The sequence below is a fragment of the Ictalurus furcatus genome, chromosome 25, assembly GCF_023375685.1.
Source record: "Ictalurus furcatus strain D&B chromosome 25, Billie_1.0, whole genome shotgun sequence".
Taxonomy (NCBI): domain Eukaryota; kingdom Metazoa; phylum Chordata; class Actinopteri; order Siluriformes; family Ictaluridae; genus Ictalurus; species Ictalurus furcatus.
The window spans coordinates 6,948,195-6,971,107 of record NC_071279.1 but is presented as its reverse complement, the minus strand read 5'-3'; the positions used below and the strand labels follow the sequence as shown (position 1 = coordinate 6,971,107).

The following is a 22,913-nucleotide window of genomic DNA, read 5'->3' as shown; positions in this document are numbered from 1 at the left end:
AACATACATTCATTCATATAAATTACGTACATACTGTTTATATGCAGTGCGGATTATTATATCGTTTAAAAATACAGAAACAAAATGAAACGTTAACTTTCTTATATTTAACACAGTGTAATGTACACTAACACATCTCATCCCAGGGCCAAGCTAGAATTTGAATCTGTGATGTGTAAAGGGCTTATGCACTGTTCAGGTCTTCTCTGAGGCAGCTGCAGTTTAAAGTCTGGTTTCTAAAGAAGACAAAGAGTGAAGGTAGTTGTAACAGGATATCTGATAAAGAGATATTTGATGATGTCCAAGAAAAAGGCCAATATACAGTATGTGCCATATAAAATGTATATATAAAGATACAATATAGATAAGCACAAATCTTATGCGCATGTGTATGAGATGTGGAGGTCACCTGAGATCCTCCAGGGCCAGTTTGTTTCGCTGTCTCACATCTTCACTGATGGGGTACAGCAGGAGGATGACAAGGCCTGTGATGATAAACGCCACCGGAGCCATGCCAATCAGGAGTTTCAGAGTGTACACTACTGCACTGGGCTGCCTACATGCCCCTGTGTCATAGCCTGCAAATCTACAGCACGGACAAAACAATAATTACCAACGGAACAAATAAGGGAAAGACATTAGGATTAAAATCCTACTCTAATGGAAACAAACCCTTATAATAAACCTATTGCTTAATTACAGAGGATACAAAGGAAAATTATATATGTGCCTTGACGAAACTCACTCTAAACAGAGCGTGGACACTCCCAGAGAGATCCCTGTTGCAAACTTGGTGAAGAAAACATAGAAGGAGTAGAAGATCGCCTCATGGCCCTTCGAGTTGCGGTTTGCCAGTCTGAAGTCATCCACTACGTCTGGCAACATTGACCTGGACACAAATCCTGCTCCATCATTTCACACGTAAGACATGCAAGTCATCAGTAAAGCTCAATTCCTTTTTTTTATTATTATTATTTTTTTATAAGGGATCTTAAACATACTGTACATTGCCAGATGGTTGTTTAAGAGATTACTCATCAGCCAGAAGGGAAACTCTTAAACCCAAAATAAATATGTTCCAAACATAAGACCAGTGATTAAGATGATTGCAAAGTAATTAGATATAGAGGATGGAGTAGTGGTAGCAGCGACGGATTCGATCGATCAGAAACAGGAGAGCTTTCTCTTTGCTGCTTCTCATTTTACAGCTGTAAGTATTTCTCATCCATCCACATGACATCATACAGCCAAGTAAGGTCATTTGAACAAACTATGAGCAAACCTTACCACAACTTGAATTGACATTTCATATACTGCTAACTCCCACTATAACATGGAGGTCTGACATTGAATAACAATTCTATTACATCATTACAGATTCAATTCAGTTCCTCCTGGCAGTCAGAACAACTCACTTGGATTGTACGTATGTATCTGTATGTCTGTCTGTCTGTCTATCTATCTATCTATCTGTCTATCTATGTATCTGACTGTCTGCCTGCCTGTCTGTCTGTCTATCTATCTGTCTGTCTGTCTATCTATCTGTCTGTCTGTCTGTCTATCTGTCTGCCTGTCTACTAGCCCAACGTGAAAAAATGAGAAGCAGAGTGACTCTGTAAACAGTCAATTTTGTCCCACTAACCATACATCAGGTTTGATAGGGTTAAAAAAACTCACCAGGGTAAAAGTTGTGATGCAGCTACACTCAGTCCAGAAGACACAGCCACCACATAAGCCACCATCAAGTTTGGAACGAATGCCAGCATCACAGTGAAGGGCATGATCCACTGCACACAGACACCATCAAACTGCATCACACTACTTTATATACAAGGGTGGAAAATACTTGAGTAATTGTACTTTGTAACTGTACTTAAGTACCATTTTAGACTGAAGGATAACTCATTTGCCGCTCTTTAAAAAAAATCGCCCATCAAAGCTAAAGAAGTATGTTGAGTTAAATTTAAGTTGCTTGTTAAATTAGCTAGTTATTTAAGTTTTGTTTTCATTGCTAGTCTGTCTGACCTAGCATTAATTCCAATTCAACATTAGCTAACCAGCAAGCCACATTCTAGGTTTCCCTGCTGAAGAAATCAATAGAAATCATCATCGAATTTGTAATGGTTTTAATGGTTATAATGGGAAGTGTATTGGTTTTTAATGGAAAATGTGGGTCTCTACTGGCAATTTGTTGCCTTCTGTTGGTGGCATGTTGAGTGGGTACCATTCAGGACCAATAATGGCAGTGGTAATGGTTTTAATAGTTAGTTGATGGTGTGTAATGTTATTTGTAGTGGAAACCACTTGAAATTCTGCGATGGTTTCTATTGGGTTTTTTCAGCAGGGTTGTGTGAGTTAGCTTTCCTTCTGACTGACTGCTTATCAGGCTAGCTAGTCATGCAGATAAAAATCCATATGTTTTTTTCTCTCATGGGCACTTGAGTAGGTTTAAATGGAGAAGTGTTTTTTCTTTTCACACAAGTACATTTTTGGCTCCCTTATTTCTACTTCTGGTTGAGTAGAATTTTGACACAGTACCTGTAATTTTACTTAAGTACAGTTTTTCTGGCCTTTTTACACCACTGTCTATACAAATAACAAATCCCATAGTGTCATATATCAAGGAGGTAACTCTGGACTTCAGTTCCCATCAGCCACTGCACTGTACTACATGTCACATGACCACCTGCACCTGAATCACGTTTCTGTTAATGAGCACACTTATATATAGCCATTGTTTGCACTTCTTCTCTGTCTTAAGTTTGTCTTAGACTACCATGTTCCATGTTACCGTGTTTTGTTTCTTGCCACAGTATTTTGCCAAGTTGTCTTAGTGTCTTTGTTTTGTTGTTTGTTTGTTTGTTTGTTTGTTTAATAAAACATTGTATATCTGCGATTGCTTCCGTATCTACTTTGAAACGTGACAGAACGTAAGACCTTCAACAGAAGCAGCAGATCACCATGAAGTACCTGGGTGTCACTATGCCACCTATGTTAGCGGAGTACTATGCTACGCTATGCCAACAGGAGGAGGAGTACCAAGCTGTGCTACGTAAGCAGCAGGTTGCCAGGAAGTACCTGGGCTTCAATCTACCACCTATGTTCATGGAGGACTACGCCACGCCACGCCAACAGGAGGAGGAGGAGTCCGGGTACAAGTGGGAGTGTGTGGTTGGGGCTAGTACCATCTCCCAGCCTCCCTCCCCTATAATGGATCTAGTTCAGCAAGAGAACGGAAGGATCTAGTTCAGCAAGAGTCAGCGGAGAACGAAAGTCAGCCTCCCTGCTCGTCTGAGGACGCCGCTCAGCTTTTCGGGTCAGTTGAGGACGCCGCTCAGTCACCCGGGTTGGCTGACGACATTGCTCCGTGTCCTGACATACCCAAGTGCTCCCCTCTGTTCACCAACCACGCGCACAATGCTGCTGTGCTTGCCGGTTCAGCTGAGAACGTCGCTCTGCCTTCCTGCTCGGCTGAGGACCTCACTCTGCCTTCATGCTCAGCTGCGGACGTCGCTCTGCCTTCCTGCTCGGCTGAGGACGTCGCTCTGCCTTCCTGCTCGGCTGAGGACCTCGCTCCGCTTTCCTGCTCGGCTGAGGACGTCGCTCTGCCTTCTTGCTCGGCTGAGGACATCGCTCCGCTTTTCTGCTCGGGCTGAGGGCGTCGCTCTGCCTTCCTGCTCGGCTGAAGGCATCGCTCTGCCATCCTGCTTCGCTGAGGATGTCGCTCTGCCTCCATGCCAATAGAGAACCTCGCTCCTCTCCCTGGCCTCGCGGAGAACCTCGCTCCCCTCTATGGCCTCGCAGAAATCTTGGAGCTTCCCTCAGGCCTCGCGAAGAACATCGCTCCCCTCTCCTGTCCTGCGGAGGAAGTTGTCCCGCTGTCCTGCCATGCAGACGTCGCTCTGAGCTCCAGCTCCGCTGAGGACGTCGCTCTGCTTTCCTGCTCCGCTGAGCACGTTGCTCTGCTATCCTGTTCCGATGAGGACGTCGCTCTGCTTTCATGCTCCATTGAGTACGCCGCTCTGTTTGCCTGCTCCGATGAGGAAGTTTCTCTGCGTTCCTGCTCCGCCGAGGACGTCGCTCTGCTTTCCTGCTCCGCCGAGGACGTTGCTCTGCTTTCCTGCTCCGCCGAGGACGTCGCTCTGCTTTCTTGCTCCGCCGAGGACGTCACTCTGCTTTCCTACTCCGCCGAGAACGTCACTCTACTTTCTTGCTCCGCTGAGGACATCGCTCTGCTTTTCAGTTCTGCTGGGGACATTTTGCCCAAGGGGCCAGGACCACCAGATGGAGGGAGTGCATTTTTGGGCGCTCCAGGAGAAGCGCCCTTGGGGGGGGGGGGGGGGTTCTGTCATATATTAAGGAGGTAACTCTGGACTTCAGTTCCCATCAGCCACTGCACTGTACTACATGTCACATGACTACCTGCACCTGAATCACGTTTCTGTTAATGAGCACATTTATATATAGCCATTGTTTGCACTGCTTCTCTGTCTTACGTTTGTCTTAGTCTACCGTGTTCCATGTTACAGTGTTTTGTTTCTTGCCACAGTATTTTGCCAAGTTGTCTTAGTGTCTTTGTTTTGTTAAAGGAGGTGACCTGTAAAACACACACACATATACACACACACACACACACACACACACACAGAGAATGAGTATAAGAATTACCGTAATTCCACAGAACGCTGCTGTCTTCTTGCCAAACCTCTGGAGGAACCACTGCCAGAAAGGGATGCTCAAGGCTGCAGACATCTGTGTAGTGGGTGAAAGGGATTTCTTAAAACAATATACAGTATAAGAGCTGTTTTGCGTGAAGAGCATGAAAGCAAAAGCAACAAAACTTAGTCATCCTCTTTGTAATACAACACTGCAAAGAAGTGCATCAGCAAGTAAAAATATTTCAAATATGGGCAAGTTTAATATAAAATATTTTTATATGAGATTAATCTAAATTAAATATAATGTTATTTGGTCTGTTTTTAAATGCTTTTCAAGCTTTAATTTTTTTTATTATCTGGGTAGATACAGTAATTTTACTTCTTTCTAGAAATAAATGCTTAAAATGTTAACATTATCTGCCAAAAAAAAAAAAAACAGAGAAAAAATGTCTAGGAACAGTTTAATAATCAGATAGGATTTGGTTTATAATAATGTCATAATAAGACCTATTAAGTCCATATTCAAGATATTTAGACTTTGGTAAGATATTATTTTTTGCTGTAAGATAATCTTCCATCGGAGATTCCTCATATTTGTCATTTTTGATGCCTATATATGACAGAGCTTACATGCTTTGAAAATGAATGCATTATGGATGTCATGCGCACTCACCAGAATCGCTAGCACTATATTTTGAAAGTGATCCCGGAGATCCACTGCATATGTGCAGAACAACACAAAGTTACTCTGGATCAGCTGCAAAATGACAGTCAACAATATAAATACAAAAAGAGCTACGGAACAACTCAGTTTTGTTCTACCCAAATGATTAGAAATTTGCTCTGGTAGTTGCTGTGTGATTAAGCTAATCTGCCGGACCTACGACTTCATTTAATGCAATATCTCAACCATGAGAAGAATGCATGAAGAATGAGTGTTAGTGGCTATTATTTATGTCTCAGGGCAACTCTGTGAAGATTTCACCCCCGGCACTCTTCCTCCCTCTCCACTGATTGAATAAATATTGAATGTAAGCTCTTTACCTGGATGGCCACGGATATGAAGAGGAAAGCTGCTGTGAGGGAGAGATATGGCCCATGTCTCATCACCAGCACAAAGCCCTTATGGAAAGGAATGGGTTTCTCCGTCTTTAGTCCATAAGGATCTAAAACGATAAAAGATTTTCATTAAAGACCTACAAATATGACCATACATAATCATACACTGCAGGGCCAAAAGTTTGTGGACAGCTGAACAACACACCCGCATGTGCTAGTTGGACATCTCGTTCCAGATTTAGTCCCCTTTGCTGCTATAATATCCTCCACTTTTCTGAGAAGGCTTTCCACTAGATTTTGGAGCGTAGCTGTAGGGATTTGTGATCATTCAACTACAAGAGCATTAGTGAGGTCAGGCACTGATGTTGGGTGAGGAGGCCTGGGGTGCAGTCAGTGTTCCAGTTCATCCCAAAAGTATTCAGTGGGTTTGAGGTCAGGGTTCTTCCTAAACAACAACCTTGGCAAACCATGTCTTCATAGGTCTTACTTTGTGCACAGGGGCATTGTCATGCTGGAACAGCTTTGGGTCTCCACTGAAGGGAAATTGCAATGCTACAGCATACAAAGAGCTCCTATACAATTATGTGTTTCCAACATTGTAGCAACAGTTTGAGGAAGAACCACATATGGATGTGATGGCCAGGTGTCCACAAACGTTTTGCCATAAAGTATAGATTCAAATCAAATGTATATAGTGTGTTGTTGTTATTTTATATAACAGCATTGTTGAAATCTCAAATCTGTTTGGAGGTGTTGATTCATTTTCATTCAGGTTTGTATTAATGCACTCATCCTAATTCGCTATTTTCTCCACTGTAACTCTCATTCACAGGGACTTGTATGGCAAATGGCCCAAATAAACTAAAAGCTAATCTTTTTTTTTTTCTTGTGCAAAAAAAGAAAAATGTATAATTGTTGATATGGTGAAGCTTTCTGTAATTAGACATTCGTGGAAGGATTCTTAACGGATAGTACATTTTCCATCAAGGGAAAGTCTTCAGAACAGAGGACGTTCTGCTTTCTGGCTACTTGTAAGTTATTAATGCAACTTCAAAAGAGAGAAACAGCTGTTTATAGCTACTGTAACATAATCAATAAGGAACTAGCTTGCTTTGTGGATGTTCTACAAGATTAAATGTAACTATAAATGGTTAAAAAGCACAACATGACGTTCTTCAGTAGAATCGATGATAAATTGCTGTTGTATAAGAGGAATAAAACACCATCATGAAATTCTCAACTTTGGGATGCAATCACGTCATCCCTGCTTTGATTATTTTTCCAATAACAGCACACCACATTGTGTTTTATTCCTTACATAACAAAAATATTATACTTTATACTCTCTGTCAATAACACATGGTAGCACTGACAATACATCACAGAACATTAAGGTGGGTAAATACATGTAATGCCACAGTAATGCCACACTCACCATCTGTCTCTTTGACTCCCAGGAACATCACAACTGTACAGATAAGAAAGATTGCCCCGATCACCCCTGCAGCAACCATGTACACTTCTTTCTGCAAAAACAAACAAAAACAAACACTGCAATGGTTTATTCTGGTGTCTTCAGTAATCAGTTTAGTGGATCAGGAGCCTGTCCTGGGAAGAGTGGGCATGAGGCGGAAATACACCCTGAATGGGACACAATCACATAATACGTGCTCATTCACACCTAGGAGCAATTTAGCATTGGCAATTCACCTATGGGAGGTGGGAGGAAGCTGACGAACCCTGGAGGAAACCCACCGGGACACACGGAGTACATACAAAACTCCGCACAGACAGTAAGCTGAACTCTGAAGCTCTGAGGTGACAATGCATCCTGCTGTGCCACTATGGCACTGCTAAAATGCTTTATGCTAAAGCTAAGGAAATAATGGCAATATAATTTGTATATATATTCAAATAAAATTTGAAGATTATCCCAAACGGCATGCTAAAAGGCTATCGCACCAGGCTTTGGTAGTTCTTTTCCCCCCCAGCTCTTGAAATGTTATTTGAAACATTCAGAGAAAATCTTATAAAAGTAGAACATTAGTATTTATGTAATTATTCTTTTACTGAAAAGGGCATTTGTCAAAGACACAAGTGCATCCTTTAAATATTTTTTTAAAGTAATAAAATTCCATAATAGGTAAAAAAAAAAAAAATAAGAAAATGGGGTTAAATGCAGCAATAGTTGAAAGAACATGCATTTTGCTTGTGATAGACAGGAAAATGTTCTATGCTGAGTCACTTTTCATGAGAAGTTTCAGTAAACATTTTTGATGTACATCTGATCATTTCTCAAGAGTAAGTATTATTCTGAATATGAAAAATTCTGTTTCAGAAATTCTGTTTATGAAGCTGAGAATTAAGACAAACACTAGACATGAGAGCATACTGTATGGCCTGGTGAAATAAGCAGTAACACCCAAAAAGAAAAACTTCTTCCCCTTAAACAGGAACTGTTCTGCCCTAAACAAATCTCTGACTTGTTTGCTCTTTTTCCAGGCACGGCGGCAAAGCGCTTCATTACCAATCCAGATCAAACAGTGGCCAGATTTGGAGGAGTTTGGCGGACGCACCCAAACAACACACCACCCTCAGCCTGAGGAATGTGCAGAAACATGGTGCTACAGTGGCATTGTGGAAGCAGAGCTAACCACCTTGGCAGCATTTTCCCAAAAGCCACTTCACCCAGACTTGCTCTGAATAGCTGTGGCTCCTCATGATGATGCATGAGGGGTTTTTATCCATGAAACCAGAAGCGGTTTGTTGGCCCGCTCTCACTTCCTGACTCTGACTCTGGAAGTGGGTGACATTCTGCTGTAAATAGACATCAGCCACTAAATCGTTCATGCTTGTTTGTTCTGGGGACTCTGGTGAGCCTCGTGTTTACAGTTGCAGGCCTCTAATCGAGTGTGGGTATGTGACAAGACAGTCAGCAGAAACGCTTTTATTTTATGCGTGCTCATTTCCTTCACCTTTTCAGTAAAGGAAAATTCCACCTTGAACAACGTGCATATTAATTAACATGTCATCAACATTGCCGTTCAAGATTTTGTAATGGAATGCTGAGTTGACCTTTTCAGTTTAAAATTCTTACATCGACATGTCCTACATTACCCGCAACGCTGTTTGATTGCCAGCTGATAATGGTGAGAGTGGCATTCAGCACTGAACATTACTGGAAAATAGAGAACGATTTGGTTTTTAGGAGCTAATAGTAAAACCTGACCGTTATCCTTTATGTTCTATTAAATGTTATTGTAATTTCACTAGCAATGTCCTCCTTGTGATGTCAGCATGGTAGACAACTGCTAACTTCTCAGGAGAATTAAAGCAAATCAAATAAAAAATACAGCACCATTCAACAAATTAGCAGCAGAATCTGCTAATCATAAACAATCAACAATGTGTTTCTTCTAACCTTAGCAGAAAAATAGAAAATGGAATAAAAACATTATTATTTAAAACTTCCCCTTGGGGATCAATAAAGTCCATTCATCCACCCATCCATCCATCCATATAAAGATACATAAGTAAAAGTAGAATATTCAATAAATGTAGGAAAATATATGATATATTGCACATTCTTTAACGTTGCTGTGTCTGTGATACATACTGCATGTGACAGGAAGTCCTGTGACAGCGCCAGGCTTCTGATGACCTCCGTTCCACTGCCATTTCCCAGGTGCCCGACGGACATGTTATTATGGGGGCAGTGCTTCAGTGTATGCGCACTCGCAACAATCTGTCCCTGGATGGCTGCACCAACCAATGTCCCCAACACCTCCATGGTCATACCTGCAGCAGGGACACATAGAGGGATTGTTCCAGTTCTTAGTCTAGTACTATGTTGACACACAGAAAGGGTGGAAAGCGAATGATCGTTACTTTCTTCCATTATGCTTACTGTTTTTTATGTTTGTTTTTTTGCTTCTAGCAATTTAGATTTTTCTGTTTGTATTTAACTGTTACATACTGTATAAATGTTATATTCTGTACAGCATGTGCGATTCTGTTTTTAATTTTGAACGTGATGGGGGTAAATGCTCCTATTAACCAAGGTAAATACAAATATAGAAAATATTACAATGCAAAACAAACAAAAGAAAATAATTCATGGTACATCATGCATGTGCTGTACTGACACTAGCTGTTAGTGGTTTTTGTCCAGTGTGCTGTGTATGATGAAGTGTTCTTATTAGAAGAGAATTAGCGCTAGATGGTTTCATGTTTGAAGCTGAGTGTTTGTACAAAAAGAGGTAGGAAGAGTTTTGAAAAGGTGGCGTACTATCTTTAATAAAATTATAAATCATCAGTTGATGCGTGTGAAAGTTTTAATGTTGAACTTAATATATATATATATATATATATATATATATATATATATATATATATATATATATATACACATACATATAATAAGTTTACCCTTTGATAGCTGTGTTTATACATTCAAGGGAAAAATATGATTGGGTATGTTTTTACTGATGTATTGACTGATCATGTATTGAATGATCAGAAATTCTGATAATTTCCTGTAAAATTCATCAAAAATGACAATCTTGAGCTGTGTCGCGAAAAGGTAAACTTACGGTATGCTGTAGCTGAGTCTCTTTCCTGCTGGTCTGTGCTCAGAAACATGGTCATTGCTGAGTAAGGCACATGGAAACACTACAAAAACCAAAGAAACCAATAGAGAGTAATTATCATTACTGAGCCATACTTGTCCAGAAAAGGCTCTTAAAAAATTTACGGTGAGTTATGTGAACATGCACTCCATGGTCATGGGGCAGACCACTGTGGAAATACCAATGGATATGAAGAGCAGAAGAAGGAAAGATCTATTCCAAGCTTAAAGTAGTCATGTTAGTAGGGAAATGGTGAAACATATGAGTTAACGAGCATACTGTTCGCTTGTACAAAGAGCACAATAAAAACAAAAGTAGAGATACGTATATGAGAGTTATAATCTATGTTAGAGGAAGACAAGTAAAAAAGAGAGTATATAATGTGGTACACATTTTCTGAATGGTGAACTATTTAAGCACTATTAAAACACTAGATCAAAATGCACAAAGCCAAACTGCATGTGGCCTTTTCTTTGTACCTGTTAGTCACATGTTCTAACACATGTAGTCGGCTCTATTTCCCAAAATATAAAATCAGATTAAACCACCATGACCCTGCTCAGGCAGTTAATAAAGACTGCCTTGATGGCCTATGTTCATGCTTTTTCATGCTTGCGCCCACATTGCATGAAAGTAAAAACTCCCACTTGCATGACATGTTTGATGCAAACTATACAAGATTCCTTTCCAAAAAAAAAACCCCACCTCCTATTCATATCTGCATTTGTATTCATTTAGAACATATTACCTGTTAAATCCAGATATCTATTCATATTTGGCTGCAGTCGTACAAAGAACAATAGCTGGATGGATTAATTGATACACATGGATATTATTATCTAATAATGTACTAATAATAATATCTATATCTAAAATGTTTATATATCTGGATCTTTACAAATTTTAGTTGAATAATTTTGCTCTATTCACCATGAATCGGAAAACGCATATATTTATTTATTTATTTATTTATTTATATAAAATATAGCCAGCTACGTAAATTATGTAGTAAAGTTTATTACTAGATATAATAGATATATATGTTTGAAATCCTTTACTTTGTAATTTACATTTTAAAAAAATCAAGTCAGTGCTGTGGTACACCATTGGCCCAAACATCTACTAAAATAAGCCTGCCCAGCCCAGTATTTGTTCTATTACAGTAACCAATGTCATTTGGCTAAGAAACCACAAAAGTTTTTCCATTTAGAATTCTAATTTTGACACGTTTGTTGATACTGTTTGGTTCAAAAGCAAACACTCTGATTAAAAATAATGGAGTGATTAAACTCCATTCCGCCTGGGTTCACTGCCGACGATAGCGGGCGCAGCTGCTGGTTCTCAGCCTTACAGTTAAAGACAATGGAACGCACTAAAAGAGGAAACCAGCGTTTAACCTATCTGGTGGTTCCTGGCTTCCCCTAACATGTACTTGTCAAGGAGTTAAAATGACTTGTCATTATAGAGTGGGTTTGTGTGCCTGGAGCGGCTTCCCCATTTCAGTACATGCTGGTGCATTTGACTGAAAGCAAATTTGGCCAAGGACAAAAACAAATAAATCATTCAAATAAATACTACTACCATGAAAGAGGCTGACTTAGAGAGTAACACAGCACACCCACACTATAAAAGTTCTAGTTTCATTAGGAACAGATTTGTGAAAAGCCTGTATTTTTAATTCACATTTGTTATACAATTTCACATATATCCCTAATGTGTTCAGCTAACCAAGAAAATTTTGGTGTCCAAAGTTGCTTTTTTTTCCACACCAGATACAGGGCTTTAAGTTTTACTGATAAGCTACACAATCTTAGCTACAAGTGATCACTTTTGTAAAATAGTTTCTAAATTTAACATCAAAGTGGATCTATATTATCGTCCACATAACTTGGGTGTTAATAGCTGGCCTTGTGGATCTTCTGCTTGCTAAACATAAGTGGGTGAATGAGGTGCAAAGCCAGGTTAGTGGTGTTCTTTGCATCTAAAATTGTTTGCAAGACCAGTACTGAGCCTTCTCCATCATAATCCTCTGAACTAATTGCTACAAACTTCCCCTGAATAAGAGTAAGGCCCGATATGACAGAGAATATGCAACGCTCCATAAACTTTGTGCTTTACTTTCAGAAATCAATGTCCAAACTAAGACTAGGATCTCTGAAATGTCCTGCCATTCTTAATTGCTTACTACTGTATGGCCAAGCCATGTTAAAGCACATGCAACAGAGACAGAAAATGTATTATAATTACATGCAATAATAATATTAATAGTGTGATTATAATAATATTCATTGCATGATGCTGTGAGATACTAACTGCGGTGTGATAGCAGGTGACTTACTGTGATGAGAGTTTGGTAGAGGCAGTAGAATCCCAGATACCACGTGTACCTTTGATTGGTGAAAGGGGGAACAAACCACAAGTAGAAGTAGGACACTATGGTAAATGGTGTGCAGCCCACCATCCTAAGGAAAAATAAGGGAAACATTATTACAGAATCAAGAAACAAGTTATGCTTGACTTAAAAAAAAACGTCCCTTGGGAATTATTCAAAGGAAATTTCATATCTGAGTTCTATGAAGCAAAAAGAGCATAAAATCCAAACATCTGTAATCCTCAAAAGCTGCACTTTACCCTTGCGGCTAACGCTTGGTTATTGCAGGTGTCCTGTACAGCAGCAGTTTTTCTACAAGTGAAGCGTTTATCATAAATGCTGATCTGTTTGTGTGTGCGAGAAATTTGGTTTGTGTGATGTTTGTTAGGATGCTCCTGTACACCAAAGTAAGCCTGTAAGCCACAGAATCATAGCCACATGTGCGTTTTTTCAGCACAGTTATCATTTTGGTCCAAATGAATTCTGCTGCATTTCATTCCTTTCATACAGTATGTTACCGAAAATCAGAAGGCTCAGTCATCTCAACACAATTTTAAAAGTAAGCAAGCGAAGGTAGTTTGTGCTTTATCATATCCACATAATATGGAAAGCCTTTCACACGAATTGGTGCCTTTCTATTCCCTGGTAATGAAACACACTGAACCTTAGTAGAGTTCATTGACCTCTGCCCTATGTCTAGGTTATTCAATGATAAACTATGGGCAACAGCTATATTGAAAAACAAAAAGACAGGGACAAAGAAATGCGGCCAATGTGGATGAAGAATGGCCGATTCTAGCACAGTCCAGACCCATGATTTGCAGAATGAGCTAGCACCCTTACTCACCCAGTGATTGTTTTTTCCCCACAAAGAGTTAGGGAAGAGGGGGCAGGAGGGCGGTTGGATGAATGGATGGTTCTGAATGTAGTGCAAGATGGCTTAAACCATGGGTTGGCCTAGAAATATCCACTGTAAGTAAAAAGACACACCTACAGCTGCAGGATCATCGATCCACAAACACCAGCACACCCACAGACACCACTTACTCAAACACATACACACGGGTATCTGCAAACACAGCTCGAATGTTTTTCTAGAAATCAGTGTGCCTTCTAAGCTGTCTGATCATACTGGATTTCTTTTGGGTAGGGGTGTGTAGTTGCAGATTTTGTCATCTTTAATGAAAGGGTGATTAAAAGCTTCGGCAGGCATGCTTGTAAAAATCATAAAAGTTTTAAGAACTATGTGAAGTATGAGATGAGATGACAGACATCTGTAATAAAAGAACTGTCTCGATATATCCCATTTTAAGACCTACCTGTTTTCATTGAGGAAATCAAGATTTCAAAGAAACCATCATGCGTACTGTGAGATAACATAGACGGTAATGAAAGAGCTACAGTAGATCAATATCATTTCACAGAATGAAAGTTTTAGTCTGATGTTCAGTTGAGTTTCATTTAAAATGTCCTGGGTCTAAAAGTGTGCAAGATTCATTTATTTATTTATTTGAAATCCCACTCCCACCCACTGACCCATTCTGACCAATCCTGCCTACTCCTGTAATTACTTCTGTTTCAACCTACTGACCATATTTTCTCATGAAATTTGTTGGTTAAATTTCCCCAAAATATAAACAGTATTCTAAACCACAGTGACCATTGGATAAAACAGATACCGAAGATAAATGAATGAATGCAGCAAACATGCCGCACAGCCCCTCATGAGCAAGCACCACGTCTAATACACTCACGTGTTCATGGTCTTTCTTTGTCCCATGAACTTCATATGTGTCTGCCCATTCCCACCCTCATAGACTAAATACAGCCTGCTCCGACAATTTTATTGTTGGCTCCCATGGGATCCCAGTCCACCACCTGGGACTTATATGTTTACTTATCTGATTGCTTGGTGCCTTACAACAGGATCCTTATTGAATCTGGAGTGTTATCTAAATATTCGGGAGTGTAACATCCTAAGGGTTATCTGCTAAACGGCTCTGAGGTCCCAGTTGGGCAAGATTACATTCCACCATGATGTAATGAACACAACTTCCTTTCAGACACTTTGATGCCACATCTTAGTGATATGGTAGTGATATGGGGACTTCCTTTCAGGAAAAGTAATCGGGACCGAGGGATCAGTGTCTAGCTAATCAGCCAGCCAGGGTGCAGACATTTAGAAATCCTACAGTATGATGCTCATTCTGATTTCTGTTAGTCAGTACAACAGCTGATGTCTACAACCACATAAGGACTGTCTTGTACAATTCTTGTACTAGCTTTATCAAATATAAACTGATGACAAAATGTCTGATGTGTTTGGGTGTTGTTTCCATACTTGAAATACACTATATAGCCAAACCAAATGTATGTGGACACCTGATCATCATCATCATACCCATATGTGCTTGTTGAACATCCTATTCCAAAGCTGGTTCCCGTCTTTGCTGTTATAATAACTTCCACTCTTCTGGGAAGGCTTTCCACTAAATTGTGGAGCATGGCTGTGGGGATTTGCCCATTCATCCACAAAAGCATTAGTGAGGTCAGGTACTGATGTCGGCCGAGAAGGCTTGACGCATAGTCGGTGTTCCACTTCATCCCGAAGGTGTTCAATGGGGTTGAGGAACAGGACTCTGTGCAGGCCACTTGAGTTCTTCCACACTATACACCTTGCACCCCATGCATTCATGGACCTTTCTTTGTGCACAGGGGCATTGTCATGCTGGAACATGTTTGGGTCCCTTAGTTCCAGTGACGGGAAATTGTAATGATACAACATGAAAAGACATTCTAAACATTTGTGTGCTTCCAACCGTGTGGCAAGAGTTTGCGGAAGAACTACATATAAGTGTGTTATTCAGGTGCCCAGATACTTTTGGCCATATAGTGTATATAAACACCCTCTGCTACAATGCTGATCCTGCCTGAATAGAGAGAATGAACAGAGAGAATCTTCTACTCACCATGGCATGAGTCGGCCAATTTTTGTCCATCTGCTTTTAGTGATGAAGAATCCCACAACAGGATCAGTAACAGCACCCCAAGCTTTCCCAATGAACAGCACCAGGGAGGCCTGAAATGGGTTTATCTGGGGAAAGGAAGGACACTGCCATTACCACTACACATATGTCACTTATTTCTAAGTCATGAGGCAAAAGAAACGCATCAAAGTACTTCTTTATCCCAAAAATACGTGCAGTAGCCGAGGCTGAAGATGTTCCAGATATTTTTAGATTTTACGTAATAGAAACTTTAATCAAATCTGCTGCATTAATGATAAGATCATTTGTCATAGTCACTTCTTTTCTGTAATGGTGGAATACATTAATGTATTCATGTACACGCTACCTGTGCGATGTCCAGCAGAAATATCTGTAAGAAAAAAGCAGTCGCACTCCCTGCAACTTGATTAGGTGCCCCTCCAATAGCGAAACACAGTTTGCTACACACAGAGAGCTTCTGTTCCAGATGAGCCTGTAAACACAGAAACAGCACAGGCCTTACTATCATTTATTCATAAGTATGCTAACATTAACGCGATGCAGTGTGTAAGATTGATGCCGTGTGTACGATTTGATTGCTGGATCAGGATCATACAGGACGTGACATATTTTCAAGTCTTATCCACTGGTGCATGTGGATTTTTTAAGCGCCGTGAACATGTCTGAAATCAAATGACAGTTATTTAATTAGTTACGCGTAGTTAGCGAATAATGGGAAATAAAGCATCCTCACAGCAATGCTGACACTTTTATCATAATTAGAATGAAACATTGGAATCAGTGCATCAAATGTTTGGAACGAAACCAAAGAAATGCGAACTTGTTGTCACAGTAACAGTAGATTCAGTAACATTCAGAATTAAAAGACAGTCCTGTAGCTGCAGAATATGTTTCAACTGTCAAACGTCTTTCCACACCTCATAATAACATTCACATGTGGGAATGATAAAACAGCTTGTTGATATCAGCGCCCCATCTGTTTTGTATTCTATAGTCTGAAATCCAAGCTGGCAGGGTGTGATTATTGACGTTATTTGTTGAACTAGTCTTTACGGTGACTGAATATCTGGTTAAAATGCAGGCATTTCTGAAAGTATTTATCGAAGCTTTTGGGTGATATGTATAACATATGGCTCTCTAATGTGGTCACTACACGCTCAAGCCCACTACTCTCATTTTTCCAGTGAATGGGTGGGATTGGGTAGTAACCTTTTCATCAGCCAAAATCCTTCATGATAGCAAGAGTTTAAAACACCTGTCAATCAAAGAGTGTCACACTTGACTGTGTGTGTGTGCGTGCTTCTGTGTGTGACAGCGGGTGTAAACGATTTTCACTGGCACTCACTGTTATATCTTGCCTCTGAATGTCTTCAGATGGGAAAAAAAAGAGTGTGTTTATAAGGGTGCATGTGTGTATGTGACTATTGGATGTGATCTCTTGTAACACATTAAAGTGCCATCGGTATGGCGCTAACCACAGCTGGGAGAACCTTATATTTATTACTGTCTCCTTCTGATCCTGGAGACAGCCAGACAGGCATGAGAGAGCTGAAAATACTCCAGAAGCCAAGGACATCCTAAACCCTGTATTTCCACGTTTCACCCAGCTCCTTCATCTGCTCAATCGAAGCCGTTTTTTTGGCTGTCGCCATGCACACGTTCTCTCTCCAGGGCTGTGCCTGAAACAGGCAACAACAAAACAACCACAGAGGCCAAAGCCAATAGGCCTTCAAAAGATACTATAATTAACTGGTTGATTTTTTTCACTTTCCCTCTCTAGTTTTCTCCATCTTGAAAAAGCGCACGGCTTCCAGAAGCACAATTACCAGGAAGTTGCTATGTAATTATTCAAAAGTAAGGCGAGTCTGACATGAACATAAAATCAAGTGACTTTAAACTTTAAGACATTTCCTGAGTGCAGACGTTCTATGTCTACTCTTAGTGTGCAGCAGGAGGTTGTTAAGTAAACTTGTTCCTGAACTTTCTGATATTTCTATCTGTATGTATATTTTGAATGAATAATTAGCAACATTTTACTTTACAGAGCTTATTAATTAATCCCTTTCCCAGGGAGAAAATTCTCTTTTATGAATATGATGTGTGGAACTTTCAGTTAAAATCCAAACGGATGCCTTCTACAGCATGGGGCTAATGTAGATATATCTTTCAGACAGACATAAACAGGAAATCATTCTGTGGCTAGGCAAAAAATATCTGATTTCTTCATAGATAGTGCACAACACAATCATGAGTACAGGAACAAAGGGAAAGCCGGTAAGATATTTAGTGCAAACAGCTAGTAGGTGCTTTCTGTAGTTAGATAAATATAAGGCACAAACAAAAAGTCTGGGATTTAAAAACTTTATACCACAGCACTGTTGAATTCTTAAACATGACCGGGCAGAAGGTGTTGATTAACTTAATAATAGCATGGCTCTGAACATAGTGCAGGCTGCAGTCAAAGCATAGGTTTCTATTAATGTGTTCATTCTAGTATTTCATTATTTGTATAGTAACAGCTCATTTACAGAATGTGTATGACTGTCTAAACACATAATCTAAGCCTAATAATAAACAGATTTAAATAATAATAATAATAATTATAATAATAACTGTTGTTATTTATCAAATAATATCATATAATCATTGATATGGTGAAGTGTATAAGGAGTATAAGGAGATGTTTATTTAATATTTATGGACAGAGTCTTCAGTGTTAGAGCTTTATAACAGTCAGTAAAGACAGAGGGCTTTCTCTGTGCTGTCTGATTTCTCTGTAACATGACCAGCTGGAATTTTAGTCCCAGTAACTCCAAGAAAAAGACCAAAAAAAAAGGCTGGTGAAGGAATTACTGTTTATAACTGCATTAACATGAATGGAACTATCTTCTCTCGCAGATGTTCCACAACATTCAGTGTAACTAGAAATGGTTAGTTCGACATGCCAATCTTTAGTCAATGAAACAATTTTAATCATTGGCAAATAGCAGTGGTATAAGAGGAGTGCTTGGGGAGGAGTACTTGGGGATGTACAGTTATTTAATAACTGTCAACTTTGGGGTGTAGATGATTATTTTCCTGTCATAGCAAACCTATCATGTTTCGTTCCTTATGTAATTCATCTACCATCAAAAGGTACTGTCAGTAGCACTAAAGTGTTTGGGGTTTTTTTGTTGTTGTTTTTGGCTTTGTCAGTTGCTTAATATTGGTCTGCTACTATTCACATAACTGGTTGCACCACAGGCTACATGGCTCGTCATGAAAACAGCATCTGTTTCTGCTCTCTGGTTTGACAACCTTACATCACAGTTTAGACCTCTTTGTATAATCAAACAGTGTAATATGTTCATTTGCCTTATTGTGGGTTTAATCTGGAAACAGAAAACCAGCTCTAAGAAAGCAATTTAATTACACAGAATCCATTTTTACCCTTTGCTCTCCATCCCCCAGCTGAGTTGTAAGTAGACTGTGTGTGGGATGAAGGATTTATAACTGCTGGGATTTAGCAGTGTTTTTTCATCAGTGCACAAGCAGAATGAATTTACTATGAATTACAGTATCACAGCACATCCCCGATGTTGAACTGTTGTTGTTTTTTTTTAGATACCATATTTTTGTGCAGAAATTCAATACTGAGAGATATACATCATATTACAGTGCTGCTGCGTGAAGCAAAACTACACAGACAGATTCATTTAGCAGCAATGTTATGGCAGATGGCCTCCATTCAGAATGCAAAAATACCCTCTAGATACACAGTTTAGACCTCATTGTATAATCCAACAGTGTAATATGTTTGTTTGCCTTGTTGTGGGTTTCATAATTATTGACGTCTGTTTGATCATGTAAATGCCTACATTCTTCAGAACACCAAGCTGAAGCATTGACAGTCATGAGAAGGTAACAGAACCTTTAATGGCTCGTCTGATTTTTGCAGACTTCAATTCAGTAATGCATCACTTACAACCCTGTTCACACATTGCCTTTTACACCCGTCCCAGAGATTTACACTCTCAGCATAATTCAATTTCTCAATTTTATCCTCTATCATGGCTGTCTGCTTTTGGTCTATATTTAGCCGCAAGGGGTCTCTGTGTCTCGCATGATAAGAGCTGTGAGAACAAGAGATGCATTAGTGCTTTTTTCCCCCATATATTATTGACACACACGCACAACTAGCATTTCACTGTAGCTACTCAATAAGATGGTCACGCAAAGGGACGGTAGCATAGAATTGGTGACTGCTATTTCACTTGGCAGCTCATGCAGAATCGTATGGTTTAGCGGTTTTACTCCCCATCTGATGCTGGGAGATCTTGCTGGTGCAATATGGTTGTGCATTGCTTTTGCTTCTAAAATAACATCACCGGTTCATTTGGATGCAAATTACTATGTTGGATTTTTGGATATCACTGCAGTTACTTTCCATTTGAGCAGTTCCCATGTTAGAAACTTTTTTTTTTGTTATTCCTGCCTGAGAAAATAGTTCATAATCTGATAACACTTACAATTTAGAAATTTGACAGTCTACAGATTCTGAACAAAACTGCATTGTGGTCAAATAGATTTCAGAATGAAATTATAATTTATATATATATATATATATATATATATATATATATATATATATATATATATATCAATTTAAAAAATGCTCATAAAAAATGTACAATTAAAGAAACAATTCAAGTGCGACCCTGCATTATGTGCATCAGTTAACTTTTTGCATACCAGACAGAACACATATCATGCGTTAATTCTTGGTCAATTGGTATTTATAGAAGTTAATCTTTCATGCTATAAATTCGTACTTGGCTGGTATAATCATGACGTTTGAACATAACAAACATGCAATTTGCACATGACTGAGATTGCTGACTTAAGTCGTACCTTGTAATATGCTTAGAGATGTTGTTTTAAGCTAGTTAGTACATGCGTAAGAATGTCTTCTTATTCGCTATGTAACCACAAAGCATCTCCATCCAGCTTGGGGACATGCTGTGCTAAATAAACAAGCATTCCTTTTACTCATTAAAACATATCATTTAGCAAGAATTATATCTCTATCATCTTTAGCTCATGTCCTGACTTGAACTCAGAGGACAGCGAATGATGTCACATATTGTACCTAGATAAAGTAACAAATGAGTCAGCTCATCTGCAGAGCATTTTGGCAGAAGCGGCATCTTACCTGTGTAGAGACCTTGGTGAAAACAGGCTTGGGATGCTTCATTATTGTCTTGTCACCTGAGCCAGCTGGTGTCTTCCTCCCTTTAGCCATGACTATGAGAGTGACAGGCTGAGACACAACAGTGTGGCGTTGGCCGTATTCACATTTTCCTCCTGCACTGCAAAAAAAAAAAAAGACATTTTAGCAAGTTAAAATATCTCCAGTATAGTCCAAATGATCTAGTATTTCCAATTAGACGATTACAAGAATCCAAATATAAGATTATTAAACCTATTTCTACCATTTCTGTACTCATTCCAAGCTTGAAATAGTCCTGGTCTATTGGCAGATAATTTTGCTAATTTTAAGCATTTATTTCTAGAAAGAAGCAAAATCATCTGCCAATGGAATAAGAAAATTTAACACTCTTTCGACATTAACTAATGCATACAGTATAAATGTCCACTGGCATAAAGTTGGCTTGACGTTCCATATTCGCTGACATGCGGAAATTAAGGGACCGTCTCTAAAGTTACAAACGACATTGTTAAACACGTTTCTAACTTCAGTAGCATTTGAAGGGAATGACTCACAGTCACTCAACCAACTGTAAAGTGTTCATCTAGTTGTCAACTATAACGCACACCTCTTAGGTTTTTGATATTTAACAAAATAAGGTATTAAATCATATGTAAATTAGATATGAATTTCACTACAGAATGGGGTCATCCACAAAATAGCCATAATTTAAAGCTCAATAGCATTTGAAGGGAATGATGTACAGTCATGAAGCCAACTGTAAAGTGTTCGTCTAGGTGTCAGGTATAATGCACACTTTTTAGATTTCTGATATTTATTAAAATAAACTATTAAATCAAATGTAAATATTGCCATGAATTTCACTACAGAATGGGCTCATACACAAAATATACCATAATTTAAAGCTCAATAGCATTTGAAGGGAATGATGTACAGTCATGAAGCCAACTGTAAAGTGTTCGACTAGGTGTCAGGGATGATGCACACCTTTCAATAAATTGTGTGATGTTAGAGACGGTCCCTTAATTTCCGAATATCGAACGTCGAACCGACTTTATGTCAGTTAAATGTCCTCATGCATCACCATTTAAACCTTTACAGTTTCCTTAACTAACTCAGCACAGTGCTTTCACACATTCTCAAAGATCTACAAACAGCAAACAAATGCATGCATATAAACTATGTCTATGATAAGTGTGGATGTTAACTATCTAACTCAGTCCATACTGAGTGGAAGAATTGCCCACTACAGTCACCGCTTTATTCTGTATCTCACCTGATTGATGGAGCGACTTCATTCCACAGAGATGAGGAGACTGACTGAGAGGCTCAGGAAGCTGGAGCAACTGATGGAAGCTCTGAGAGAAAAGCATGCCTCCCAGTGGACACACATGCACACACACACACACACACGCACACGCACTCACACATTATGTGAAATAATAAAATGGGAAATACGGCTCTATTCAGTGAGTTCGACCATTCCCAGCTTTGTTACTTCTAGTCTCAACCTGATTTTCTCAGTTTTGTCAAGTCAAATGAGATTTTATTATCGTTCATCTATTGTATACATTGGAATGAAATGCCATTTCTTCAGGAACATGGTGCAACACAGAAGAGTATGCGTAAAGTGCTAATACAGAACAGTGTGAGACAAGTGCGAGACAATAAATAGACAGAACATGAGCTGTAAACTGTAAACTATTGTGTAGTGTAGCAGCAATATTGGCAGCAAAAAAAAAGAGTTCCATAGAATAGAAGTGACTAATGCAGCGGTGTAAAGTGTGGTATGCAGTGGTACTGAGTCATACTGGGTTAGGTGTTCGGCTAGCCCAGGTGAGCCAGGGTGAGCCCAGGGTTAGGTGCTCGGCTAGCCCAGGTGAGCACTGGGAGGCAGCAGGGTGTTGAGCAATCTGACTGCCGCAGAGTCTGCTGGTGGTGGCACGGATGCTTCTGTACCTTCTGCCAGATGGCATGAGG

General features: G+C 39.4%; 1 protein-coding gene across 7 annotated transcripts; it reads right to left on the bottom strand.

Annotated features, from left to right (window-relative positions):
- Nucleotides 1-18: 18 nt before the first annotated feature.
- Nucleotides 19-22,344, bottom strand: mfsd2b (MFSD2 lysolipid transporter B, sphingolipid). Of its 7 annotated transcripts, none has more exons than XM_053614111.1 (15): nt 22,210-22,344; nt 20,916-21,067; nt 16,071-16,196; nt 15,686-15,810; nt 12,684-12,807; nt 10,310-10,388; nt 9,334-9,515; nt 7,153-7,243; nt 5,703-5,824; nt 5,332-5,415; nt 4,669-4,752; nt 1,678-1,787; nt 746-889; nt 410-586; nt 19-236 (listed from the first exon to the last, which is right to left on the bottom strand). In XM_053614111.1, the coding sequence occupies exons 1-15, from the start codon at nt 22,304-22,306 to the stop codon at nt 185-187; spliced, it is 1,749 nt and encodes a 582-aa protein (XP_053470086.1). In that variant the 5' UTR covers nt 22,307-22,344; the 3' UTR covers nt 19-184. The 7 variants fall into 7 exon arrangements, with proteins under 7 accessions (XP_053470086.1, XP_053470089.1, XP_053470088.1 ...); XM_053614114.1 differs by having other exon boundaries at nt 20,916-21,072; nt 22,210-22,336; XM_053614113.1 differs by lacking the exon at nt 22,210-22,344 and adding an exon at nt 21,346-21,416 and having other exon boundaries at nt 20,916-21,072.
- Between the last annotated feature and the right edge of the window lie 569 nt (nt 22,345-22,913).

Excerpts from the sequence above, each read along its gene's own strand:
- mfsd2b (XM_053614109.1), bottom strand. The coding sequence starts at position 21,292 with ATGATTTTGCTTCTTTCTAGAAATAAATGCTTAAAATTAGCAAAATTA. Across the intron at positions 15,811-16,070 it reads TTCTGCTGGACATCGCACAG|ATAAACCCATTTCAGGCCTC; the intron begins GTAGCGTGTACA and ends TCCTTTCCCCAG. Across the intron at positions 12,808-15,685 it reads ATTGGCCGACTCATGCCATG|GATGGTGGGCTGCACACCAT; the intron begins GTGAGTAGAAGA and ends ATTTTTCCTTAG.